Here is a 12349-nt window from a genome sequence, read left to right as displayed (position 1 = left end):
TCACAAGAAATCCAAAAGAATTTTCCATCGAATTCATTAGGTTTTTCTATGAAATTTTTCCGTGCGTTCGAATTAATTGAACACGACATCTCAGTTAATCATATAATGAGCTCGAGAAAATTCATTATGAAAATATTCTCATGACATTGTGAATCAATTTTTTGTGGCAAATGATTCGAAAATGTTTAGATCATATCGAAGTGCCTTCCAGCAAGATATGAATTTTGACAAGTATCAATTTTCCCTTATTCTCCTCCAATTTATACATCTCATTAAAAGCGCCGAACACGTTATTAGATGAAATTCAATTCACAATCCGAGACGGTGCGTAAACGACAAGAGTGCTGTATGTAATAATTCTTGAAAATTATCCTAAGAAATTTTTATATATAATTGTTACTATACATATGTATCTGTTTTGTAATATACTTAATTAATACTAGGTAATGTTATTCATCTAGGGATGAGTAAAACCAGAAACAAGATACTGAAATAAATGTTAATTTTAATATTTGTAAAAAAATAATTCAGTTGTCTAATTTAACACAGTACTACGTGGTAAACGAGTTCTTGTGACAATGCGTCACATGAAGTAACCACACTCAGCGCTGATTAGCTTTCCATACCCCAATGTGCCCCTTAGCACTTGGCAAATGCTCCCAGACAGAGTGGATACTTGTCTTATTGAAATGAGTTCATCACATAATTACAGATCTGTTGATTTTCAAGTATATTCCGTTGAGTGGAGTGAGGAACATGGCCCTGGAGTTGACTCGGTATTCTTTATCCGTCTTATCACAAACTTCAACAGTGTAGTTCTGGAGAATCTTGACGATACCGTATTTCGATTGGATTTTGCCAAATCGAGCTCCTGGGAAATCAAGTGGACAATTGCATTCTTTTATAAAATTTTATTTTGCAGGCTAAATTTATTTATAACAAACAAATTATGATTTATGAATATGGCTACCCCTGCTCACCAATGCAATTCCTCGGCCCTTCCCCAAACGGCAGAAACGTCATCCCATCCCGCCCTCTCACCTCCTCCTCGGCAAACCTCTCAGGATCAAACACCTTCGGCTCCGGATAGTACTTCTCGTCCCTGTGAATCGCAAAGACTGGAATCCACACCTTGACCCCCGCTGGAACCTTCACCCCCGTCCCCGGGAACATGTACTCCCCCATCGTCTTCCTCGTCATAATAGTAACGGGCGGATACTTCCGCAGAGTTTCACTGAGACACTTATCCAAGTACTTCATCTCATTGAGCCCCTCATAAGTGATCTGCCCATTGCTCCTCTCCAACTCCTCTCGGATCTCGCCCCTCAGCTTCTCCTGCATCTCCGGGTTCATCGCCATCTCGTAGAGACAATTGCTGATCGTCGTAGCTGATGTTTCCGACCCCCCGACGAAGAAAACCGTGAGCTGAGCGGCCACCAGCTCATCGGTTAACTCAATATCCCCGATCTGACTGGGCTCCTTCCTCAAGTTCCTCAACAAGTCAATGAAATCATGTCTCATTATGTTGTTCTTCTCGCGATACTCAATCGTATCCCTCGCGAGGTTGATAAAGAACTCTTCCAAAACGGAGTCCTTCAACCATCCGCCGAAAATTGAGTACAAAAACGGCGCAAACTGCCTCAAAATGAACTTGAAGAAGTACTTGAGGTCCACCTGGAAGAGTGGTAAGCACTTCTGAGTACATTAGTAGTTAAATTGCTGAGTAGAGTAAAGAAACAATTTGATGGATCAATTTCTAACACTCATCAAAGTTAGAATTCATGGGAAAAATTATCAATGATGAATTAGTATATTAATAACCTAGAGAGTAAAATAAAGGAATCGTGCGCACATGCTGAATGACCACGTGGCAAGCACGTGGGGAAGGGTCCTTTATTTTAGCTCTTGTGGTTAGAACTGCATTTTTCGCCCCGGCGTACGCGCAAACTCAGAAATGCGTACTTTGCCCCGGGCGGAACGAAAGAATGGCTATTTTCATCATGAGGCCGAAATAGTATATTGGGCTACTACTGCGTAAAGTTCCACACGCACGTGTAACACATCCTATTTTTTGTGGTACCTGCCGAGTTCATTTGTCGGAACGGTCGGAATAATGTGGTTGTTTTCGTACACGAGTGCGTAAAGTTCAAGAACGTGCGTAAAGTGAATTTCGAGTGCGTAAAGCGCAGCACTATTACGTTTAGCAGTCGTCTTTTACCCTTGAAGTTGAAACGTAAATTACACTCAAAATCGTCGTAAATTACGATTACATAACCGCAATTTACTGTTTCGTATTCATAAATAACGATGATTTTTTCTGTATTTTACGATTACTCATCCGTAATTACCGACGAAGAAAAAAAAGTTAATTCAAGCGTAAAATACAATGTTTGATTTCGTAAATTACGCATAAGGAAATCGTAAAACACGTTTCAATTAACATCGTAATTTACGATTTCCTAAGGTATATTCGAAGACAACACTACTCGAAAGTTAGTCCTTGCCGATTTGCGAAAAAAATCCTAAATGACTTAATTTATTGCATTCCCATCACTGACCTGAAAGATCCTCTTCCCCATCTTCAGGAAGGCACTCTCCTCATCTCCAAAAGAATTCGCCTCCAGTCCGAAAGCGCACATTCCAATGACCTCAGTAGTGAACTTGGAAGTGATCCCCCGCATTTCCACGACTGTCCCATCGACCTTCGACAGATAATTGTCCAGTTGTTGTCCACATTCTTTCAGAAGATAGAACATTTCTCTGATTTTACCTGAGGTGAAGACGGGCGTGAGCTTCGTCCGCAAGGGCCGCCATATTTTAGCGTCGAGGAAGAATAGGTTTTGCATGAGGGGATCGTGCTTATCTGAAATCTCTAAACTCCTGTTCATGAAGTTGGAGAAGTCCTTTATCAGGATGGCCTTGATCAGGTCGGGGTCACGGACGATTAGAACGGGTTCGCGACGAGAGTAGATGCCGACCAGGGGTTCGTTCTGGTATTCCTTGTAGATTCTTGTTGAGTAACTGCCGAGGCCATCCTTACCCAGTAAAATATCCTTGATGGTGCCGAAGAGGGCGACAGGCTGGGGTCCGGGAATCCCCCTCGATCTCCAGAAATTGTAATTCCATATCAGGTATTGGTACCAGAGGAGCAGGAGCACTACAACCGCGAGGAGACACTCCGTGAATCCGAAGTCCATTGGCACATTCACGAGGAAGTAATTCCTCATTCTTGACGCTGCACAATTAAATTTTACTTTTGAGTGGATGCACTTGAGAGGATGGGATACTGTGCGGAATTATTTGTCGCTCCCAATCATTTGACTTGTTGCTGTTATCTAATCGTCTGACGAGTTATCGTAGCACACATGCATCACCGCAACATTATTGCCATTTCTATTTTTGCTGAGTCAAGGCGTGGAATGCGAGAATAATCGTCAATTTGTAGAGAGGAGTGATGAAAGATTCCTCAGTATTGCCCCTCATTTCACGAAATTATTTTTTTGGGTTTTCGTGGTGGATCCATTCTTTGTTGATTGATAAAAAGTAATAATTAGCACCAATTATTCATAATGAATGCCATTTTTTTTGCTCGATAGTCGACGATTAAAAGGCGAGATTTTATTATGTCGACATATTTATATGAAAAAAATGGTGATAACAAATATTTGTGTGAAAAAAAAATGAAATTAAATACACTCATAGATTTTGCCTCTTCTGTTCAACCCTTCCCCTTTTGATCCTTCCATCGTTTAACCTTTTCTTGTTTGACCTTGCCCCGTTTTAGCCCTCATTTGAACCTTCAGTAACAGAAAGTATTGATTCATTCGCTCAATCGAACGGCAAATGCGATCCAGACGGAGTAGTGGTCTCACAGACCGCGGGGTACGGTAAACCTGCGATTTCGGAGGGGTTTGGTGTAAAGGTCAAGAACATTCGTACTAGTATACAGGGTATTCCATTTGAAACAGTACGGCTGTGCAGTATGTGGAATAAAACCTGTAAGATAGTCGAAATAAAGATGTTTCCCTTTCATTTGATTTTTGTACGGTTATTCATGTGAAAACGATGACGTCATCCGAAAATATGGTATGGTTGAGCTTGTCTCGGCAAGACAAATACCTTTTGTAGAGGTGAAAAATGTTGCCATTTAAGAAAACTGACTTCATGCTGGTAGCATAAAAACAAACAACGTGGCCTAGATTCCATCAGCACTGTTTCCCCCTCCGAACCCTACAATTTTTATTTACACAATTTTGATATGAGCTTGAATGATATCAAGCCGCACTGTTTCAAATGGGACACCCTGTATTTCCTCATTAGGCCGAAAACAACATTTCTGGCGAATATGAGTTTGCAGCCCGAGCCGAAGGCGAGCCTAGCGTCCATCCCTCACGGAAAAAATATATATGCGAACAATTATTTATGGGGTATATTTTAAATATATTCGATATTTTAAATATATTTTTGGCAAAAAAATGCTGTATATAAAATATACGTTGAGTATATACGTGAACACATATGTGACGCATACATATATCTCACATATTGCATTTTTGCCGCACATACATGCGTATGTAATTGATATATGTCTCATATATTTGTTTTCCGTGCGGGGCGAAGCACCGCCTCACGGCCGGAATAACAAGAATAATTTAAGAAAATTTTCACAAATGACATGTCACGCTCATGCTGAAAGATCCGTCTCCAATGCTCCAATCATTTACATTTAGCCTTTTCTGTGTTAAAGTCGACCCGCAATCCTCAAAGTGAACTTTGATCGATTGAATCTCCAAATCTCCATAGCCCAACATTTTTGTGCATGATGTCATTCTCCAGCTTTCCCCCAAAAAAAACCGTTACGCCGAATTCCCCTCTTCTCTCGCCCCCTTCCCCGCCGTTCACATTCTCAAAACTCGGCCCGTGGCACTGAAAATTCAAGACCAGGCTCCACCACCAATAAAGCCCGGCGAGCAAGTAGTGGGGGTTCCTGCGAGTTTATCGACGTTCCGAGAAATCGAAGTAACCGCGGGTTGTTGTCCGGACTATCTCGAATGACGTATGCCCAGCTCATCCCACTTTCCTCCGTCTCTCTGCAACAATTGGCTAGCCATGACGCTACCCATCCACCGATTGGCGAGACGTGACGTGCTTGCACACCTCACGTCGCCCACGACAAGAATTCAGTCTCGTGACGTATTTCGCTGGTCTCGACGTCGCATTTCGTTCACGGCAGTCGACCAACAATCGTGCGCTCAAAGTGTTCCACTGGCACTCGTCTAGCCCTCAGCATAATAAGAAAACATTAAGAGAACTGAAAAAAGCCCGAGTGCATTTCGAGGCAGGACCACTGAATCTCGGTCCTCGAGGTAATTTTGCGAGCAGAAAAACCGTCCCAAGTGGAAGGAGTACATCAAGCTATCGATTTAGGGAGGGTAAGTACGATCTTTGTTACATATGTACTTGAGGGGTTTACGTAACACCATGGGATTTTCCAGTCAGTTTCTAATTTATAATCCGGTATTTTTAGATGTTCGAATTGACGAGAAGTGCGGAATTTAGAAATTTCGGAGACTTCGAAACGTTTCGAATCGCTTAGCTAGGGTCTCGGGTGATGAAACACTCTCGTCAGTTTTTTGTGGATTTTTTGTGATGGAAATTTTCCGTTTGTTATCGCATACCATCGGCGATGCCTATCTAGTTGCGAGGGGTATTTTTTTTAATCAATCGACAATTCCTAGGGAAAACTCGCCGTTTCACTCTGCGACTGCATTCAGAGTGCTGGGGTATATAGATCATTCCATTTATCTCGGTTCGGTAATGAGTCGAGTTTTTTATCGTCTTTTACACATGAAATAAAAGAAAAATTTTAAAAATAAAAAATGTTGCATTAACAATGAAAACAATAAATTAGCATGGAATAGGAATCGTACGTCGATAATCGGAATCAGTTGTGGGGGAGGGTGGGGCAAAATGGACACTTGTGAAGTATTTTGGAATGTTGATGACTCATTGAATTTTTGATGAAACGGAATGATTTTTTTTCGACGAGAAACACTATCTTTTTGCTTCGTGATGATCATAGACTGAGCTCAGATGATAAATTTATTTCTTAGTGAATATTTATGAACATTGGAAAAAAGTTGAAATTGTCCATTTTGCACTATCCACTCCTAATGATCATCTATTTTAATCATCGTGTGTACCATCTACCTTGAGTATTTTTCCTTATAAGATCACGATTTAATTTATTGTGACAACTGTTAATTCCTGGAGTTTCGGACAATACAGAATTTACATATGCCCTGTTTATTCGATATTCCTTCTTTCAATTAATTGTTTATTATCGTTGTCATTGTAAAAGCAATACGACCGATGAGAATCATATGTTCCTATTTATCAGCTGTTGAATTTTCATATTACAATAAATGATTTGCTCATGTTCTAATTCCTATGCGCACTGAATGTTTTTAATCATAATTACAATTCAATTCCTCCTAGAACGCACTTTAGAGTGTGAATTTCTGGAATTCAATGTTTGTTGATACTCTGGTAAATGTGCGTGCCCACCCTGTTATCAATTTTTAGTCAGTTCACACGGTAATTCAATCAATCTGTTGTTCATCTCATCAATATAATTCCGTGCTTAGAATATTGTCATCTGGTATTTTCAGCACCAAATTAAAAATTAAAACTTCATTTGGAATATTGAGTCACAGCTTCTTTTTATTCATATAAGAAATTTTGTATTTGGATATTAATATTATTTGTTCAAAGTAAAAAAATCGATCATCATTTTCACTATATTGCATTCACATTCTCCTATCCTTAACGTTAAAAATTTGAGATAATCTCATAATTGTAGCTATTAATTCTAATCAACTTTGTTCGAAGAAAACCTTAGTAAACACGATATTAAGAAAGTACAATTATCCTACTTTCCTCTGACCTAAGTGATTTGGACAATTATGAGTTGTTTATTCGTGTTTTATAGAATGGCATTCAATTCGACGCAAGACGATTGTATTAATGAAAAACACCTCACTTTCTCCATTTTCGATTCGAGATATTGTCCACACTTTTTTTTAGAAAAGAAATCATCATTGTTAAGGACTCAAATGCATGTTATCTTAAATGTCAATATTCATTAGAATTTTGAATTATCTTTCGGGAGATTTTTTTGTTCAATGAAGGCAGTTAATATTTATGTATTGCTTTCCTACGGTTGAACCTGTTATTTATGAAATTTATAATACAATAATGACAATTAGGACTAGCTATCTTCGTTGATTAGAGACATGAGAGGTATTTCTGTAATAAGGAAAAAAATTCTGATTGCTCTGACTGATACGGATAGACAAACATTACGTAATTTTTCAGTGCGGTTGGGGGACGGTTTGTAGTTTTTATCGGTGAGTTAGATAAGTCATAATAGGATAACGAGGTCGAGATATAGATCCGGAAATATTGTGAATCCCTTTGCTGAGAGTGTTATTGTTAAAAAGTCGTTAGTGAGTCATGTTTGTGGATTCGCGGATTGCGATGGAGGAAAAATAGTCGATATGAGGAAAGATAGGCAGTGTTGATATACCAGGTTTTTTCAGGTGTTTTTGAATGATATGAGCGACTCTAATGGCTCTGACGTCACCACAATTCGAAGAAATTGGTGATTAAGCACGGTTTTTGGGATTCTATTCGGGTGATGAATTTGTTTGTTTGAAGACATATTTTTCATAGATTAAAAGAATAATAATTTCGTCTTTAAAAACTGATAAATTGTTATTTGTTATTTTTATTTTCATCAAAATCCAAAAGCGCGAGGGCAATTGCAGGGTCAAACTAATCAGTACAAATTTTTCTTGCAATAGCTTGTCTATAACAAATTATAATATATTGCGTTTATTTTATTTCATGCAAGATGAACGACTCATGTAACATAACAAACGTTGAATTAAACGAGCGAAAAAATTTAATGGAAAAACTAGCGAATTCGCTCGACAATTGTATTGGATTTCTATTGAATTTTCTATTAGTTTTTGGCCGATTATATTAAAATGTTTAATAGAAAATATATTATAGAAAAAGGCAATAGAATTATATTTTTCTATACAACCTATTCTATTGAGATGTTTTCTATAAAATTTTCTCCATTAAATTTCCTTTCCGAGCCGAAGGGGAAATTTGCAATCATACGAGCTAGAAAAGTTTTTTACTGCAAGTGACAAACGATATCTTCCGTGCTGTATTTCATTAGAGTTTTCGTCTCCAAATAACAACCCCAAGATACCCTCGTCGAAATTCAATAGAATTTCTAAAAAAAAAACACGATTTTTCTACCAAATTTTGTCACACGTGATGTTTTGCTGATCCAACTCCCCTCTTGATTTACAAATTTTTCCTCACCTCATCGTCATAAATTTTCCCATGTTTCAGGCCTACACAATCCCTCCCATTTACGAGCGTTCAACGGCCAGCAACATTTCATTTGAGCGAGGAGGCGAGTTTACAGTGAGTGAATCTAAAAATTTTCCACAAACAAGCTTCAGAATGAAGGGCTTTAGAATCAATTGATAACATTTATTCTTTTAGTTGCCACTTAGCAAAGGAACGAATCTATTCCAGGTAACAGCACCATGCAACCGAAAAGAGAATCTGTCATTTGCTTCTCATGGCGTGAACGTGCAGCCTGTGTCGACGGCTATGGCGAAAGCAGTTGTCACGGATTCATTGGAGACACCGGTGATGGAGATGAAGGATCCCTGGGGTCCACAGAGTGTCAAGACCTCATCAAGCAACGAGGAGGAGAACACAGTCTTTTCAATTTGGGAGGAGAATTATCAGGACCTGAGCAACTTCTGTATGGGCGCGTTCCAGGGACAATGCGCTTTTCTTATAGGTGAATCTGAGGCAACAGCATATTTAGGTAAATTGAATTAATTGATTGAGTGGTTTAAATCGATAGAGAATGAGAGAAATTGATGACTAGTTCTTTCTCAGAATTTTTTTTGGAAGTCTTTGTTTGAAATTGATCTATTCATTTCAACAAAATTTTTGTTGTTGATAAATTCATATTTATGTCTATGAAAATGGGTCATTTACATCAAATGCATTATTTATTGATTACAAAATGAATCCATTTATTTGATACAGATAAAGAGTGATTGCGTGTTTACAAGAATTTCATCTCTAAAAAATTTAACAAATCTACCAAATGGTCTTTATTTCGATTGAAGGAACATTTGTTTATCTGAGAAACATTATTTACTTAATTTCAATAATTCATTCCGTTGAGTGTATTTTTCAATCGGAAAATGTTGGAGAGAAAAAAATTAGTAGGTTTCGATTGTTCTGTGAAACATTCGTTTAGAATTTTTTCTATGGATCTATATTTTTTTGACGAAAGACGAAATTTATGACGAGAAATTTGAATGTCTTCGCAGAATAAAAAGCATTAAAAAATGAAAATACATTACAAGTGTTACCTTTATCATAACCGGTGAATCGTTGAAACATCTTGTGTTAGGAATTTGATTAACTGTAAAATGATTTCCTAATCAACAACAAGTGTTAGTTCCGTTCTCATGTTATTCTATAATTGTCCTTATGATGAGACTTATCAACGCGAATTTTCTTGTCTGAAAAAATAACTCTACGTTTTCCTGTAAAATTTCTAGTTCCTCAAATAATTTGTTAATTAATAAAAAAATGTCATGTTTTCCCTGATGTTACGAAAATTCAAATTATCTTCAAATGACAAAAAATTAGTTGTCAGGGAGCGAGAGAATCTCGTTCGTCTCAAAGACGTCATATTGTCTGATTAACAGTAATAAATGGTTTTGATGAACTTTCTCAATTTCCAGGTGGGAAAATCGACGATAAGAGCGTTTCAACGACTTTGGGGACAGTTGAAGTGGGCCAGGGGGTAACTTACGGGAGTAAAACATTGGAGGAGAACAAAGACATAATGGAGGGTGGGAGGGATATAATTAACACACAAATGATCCATAAATACAAACCCAAGGAGGAGAAAATTGACGAGTCTGCGGATATACCGGACGTTTGGTTGGATTCGCCTAAATCATCGATAGCATTGAGAACCGACGAGTGGATTAAGTTGGAGGATAGTGATAGGGTGGATGAGCCTCTTCCGAGGGAGAACTGGGACGGTATTAATACATTCGACAACACTGGACTGAATTCGTTCGATCTGCTATCTTACTTGTGCGATGTAAGTTTTGCGTTGAAGCAATATAAACATAACTTTTATTTTGAAAATTGAAATCTGAAAAAGAAATCTAAATGAGAGTATATGAATGGAAACGTTCTGGTTGAGTTTTTGCTCAATCGGCAGTCTAGCGTTATTTATAATTAATAATTATTAATAACAATTATTATTAATTGTTTATTATCAATAAGTAATTATAATTAATTATTAATAGTTAATTGATAATAATAATTCATTATTGATAATAATAATAATGGTTAATAATTGTTATTAATTATTAATAATGATCAATAATTAATTGATAATAATTAATCTAGAAGTGCAAAAATAACGCGGAGTCTTATGAGGAAATGAACTTTCCGAGATTAAGGAGAAGATTAAAATCTAGAAGAAATCTGAAAAAGTCAGAAGAAATTAATTTGAAAATTATCGTGAGTGTCAAAATTTTGTAACAAATTATTTATATTTCTGCGTGTCGAGTTACAAATTTATGAATAATTTGAGTCAACAATTTTTAATTGAATCTAAGAATACATAAAATATCAAAATACTTCAACACATTCTTTCTCCATTCCCTTTGCTAACAGTTAAATTACTTCGACAGTCACAATATTTTCAAATCCTCCTGCAGGAAATTTCATGTCATAGAAAGCATTCTCCAACATTTTGTATTCATTTATTTTCATATTTCTGAAATAATTTCTACAATTTTCAGACTTTTTTACATGCCATATTTTTTTCTCATTTCCCAGGATGAAATCCAATCGCAAGACGGTAGTGTCTCAACAGACTCAGCCAGTGTATCCACCCAAAACTTACTTCAACACCCAACATTCAGCAATGTAAAACCAATAAAAATTGAGGGCAAACCGGAAACAATAACATCATTAAGTTTATCAGGCTCGAGTGCACACTTGGACAGCTCGCGGCCATCGTCATCGAGGACGACAAGAGCAAGATCCACCCCGAAAAGATTCAAGACTGAGCCGACGATCGAGCCAACGTACGCCAGGACGACGAATCGGGGGAAGAAACGATCTCTCGAGAGTGATTCAGACGACAGAATGTCAGACTGCAGTTATCGCGAGAACAGGGAGAAGAATAACGAGGCATCACGAAAATCCAGGATGAACAAGAAGGCGAAGGAGAGTGAGATGATGGCGAGAGCTGGACAGCTCGAGAAGGACAATAGACTTTTAAAGATGAAAGTGGAGGCGCTCGAGAAAATGGTTACGTCCTTGAGAGCTGCTATATTGCAATCAGCCTTGAAGAAGTAATTTCATATTCAACGTAACATCAACAACTATTTTATTATTTCAAAGTTGAACTTGTTATGAGTAATTCAACGTATACAGAAAAAATTGTATTTTGCTTAATTTTTTTTTCTGAAATTGACACAACTATTTGATATAGTTAAGAGTTTATGAGCAGAAATATTTTTTATAAAAATATAAGGGAGGGGATCCATTAGATCTGGAGTTATGGATCTTGCATGAGAAGATGAGTACAATTTTCTGAGGATTATTTCGCTTATATCTCGTGGGCCTACAGAGAAATATCAGAACATTTTCATTGCTCGTGACATTCTCGACAAGAATGTCATCTGATGAATTTTTTCAAACGAGTCCTTTTGAAGACATTCGCGAAATCACTTGGAAATTAGTTTTGGACTGCTTTAGGACATCACTGGAGTCAATGTAGAGGATTTCGTTTTGAATTATCTTAATTTATGAAAAAGGTGATTGGGACGAAACTAAATTATAGGGATGAGGTATATTTTTATGGATCATTTTATCCCGAATTACTGTCGCACTCCTTCCGCTTGTTGAGCAAATGAAAATATTGCAAATTTTGAGGGAATCGAGTGTTTACTATTGTTGCCTATATTTTAAGCTTTTTCGCAATGATAGTTTTTATTATTATCGAATATTGCTTTTTTATTATGTCAGCCTCGACTTGATTCCATTAGAGATTTTAGAAATATACAAACAACACGTTTGTTATATTGTATGTCTATCCTGTCAATAAATGCATGTTTCCATCATCTAATAAAGTTGTCATTGATTATTTCCTGTTCATTTTATGGACTAGATTGGACTATTTGTTAAAATTTTCAAAGTGAAGTGA

The 12349-nt window shown here is 37.2% G+C and overlaps 2 protein-coding genes across 3 annotated transcripts; one reads left to right on the top strand and one right to left on the bottom strand.

Annotated features, from left to right (window-relative positions):
- Positions 1 to 485: 485 nt before the first annotated feature.
- On the bottom strand, positions 486 to 3329 carry LOC107041253 (cytochrome P450 6A1). Its single transcript, XM_015261715.1, has 3 exons — positions 2559 to 3329; positions 981 to 1674; positions 486 to 871 (listed from the first exon to the last, which is right to left on the bottom strand). The coding sequence occupies exons 1-3, from the start codon at positions 3225 to 3227 to the stop codon at positions 699 to 701; spliced, it is 1536 nt and encodes a 511-aa protein (XP_015117201.1). The 5' UTR covers positions 3228 to 3329; the 3' UTR covers positions 486 to 698.
- A 2022-nt stretch (positions 3330 to 5351) lies between these two features.
- LOC107041263 lies at positions 5352 to 12266 on the top strand. 2 transcript variants are annotated; one of them, XM_015261733.1, is made up of 5 exons: positions 5352 to 5432; positions 8431 to 8505; positions 8620 to 8920; positions 9858 to 10225; positions 10975 to 12266. In XM_015261733.1, exons 3-5 carry the CDS (start codon positions 8698 to 8700, stop codon positions 11497 to 11499), a joined length of 1116 nt encoding a protein of 371 aa, XP_015117219.1. In that variant the 5' UTR covers positions 5352 to 5432; positions 8431 to 8505; positions 8620 to 8697; the 3' UTR covers positions 11500 to 12266. The 2 variants fall into 2 exon arrangements, with proteins under 2 accessions (XP_015117219.1, XP_015117218.1); XM_015261732.1 differs by having other exon boundaries at positions 8587 to 8920.
- Positions 12267 to 12349: the final 83 nt, after the last annotated feature.

This window comes from Diachasma alloeum, unplaced genomic scaffold, assembly GCF_001412515.2.
Source record: "Diachasma alloeum isolate Michigan unplaced genomic scaffold, Dall2.0 Dall_scaffold_00359, whole genome shotgun sequence".
Taxonomy (NCBI): Eukaryota; Metazoa; Arthropoda; class Insecta; order Hymenoptera; family Braconidae; genus Diachasma; species Diachasma alloeum.
This window is presented reverse-complemented; position numbering and strand designations above follow the sequence as displayed.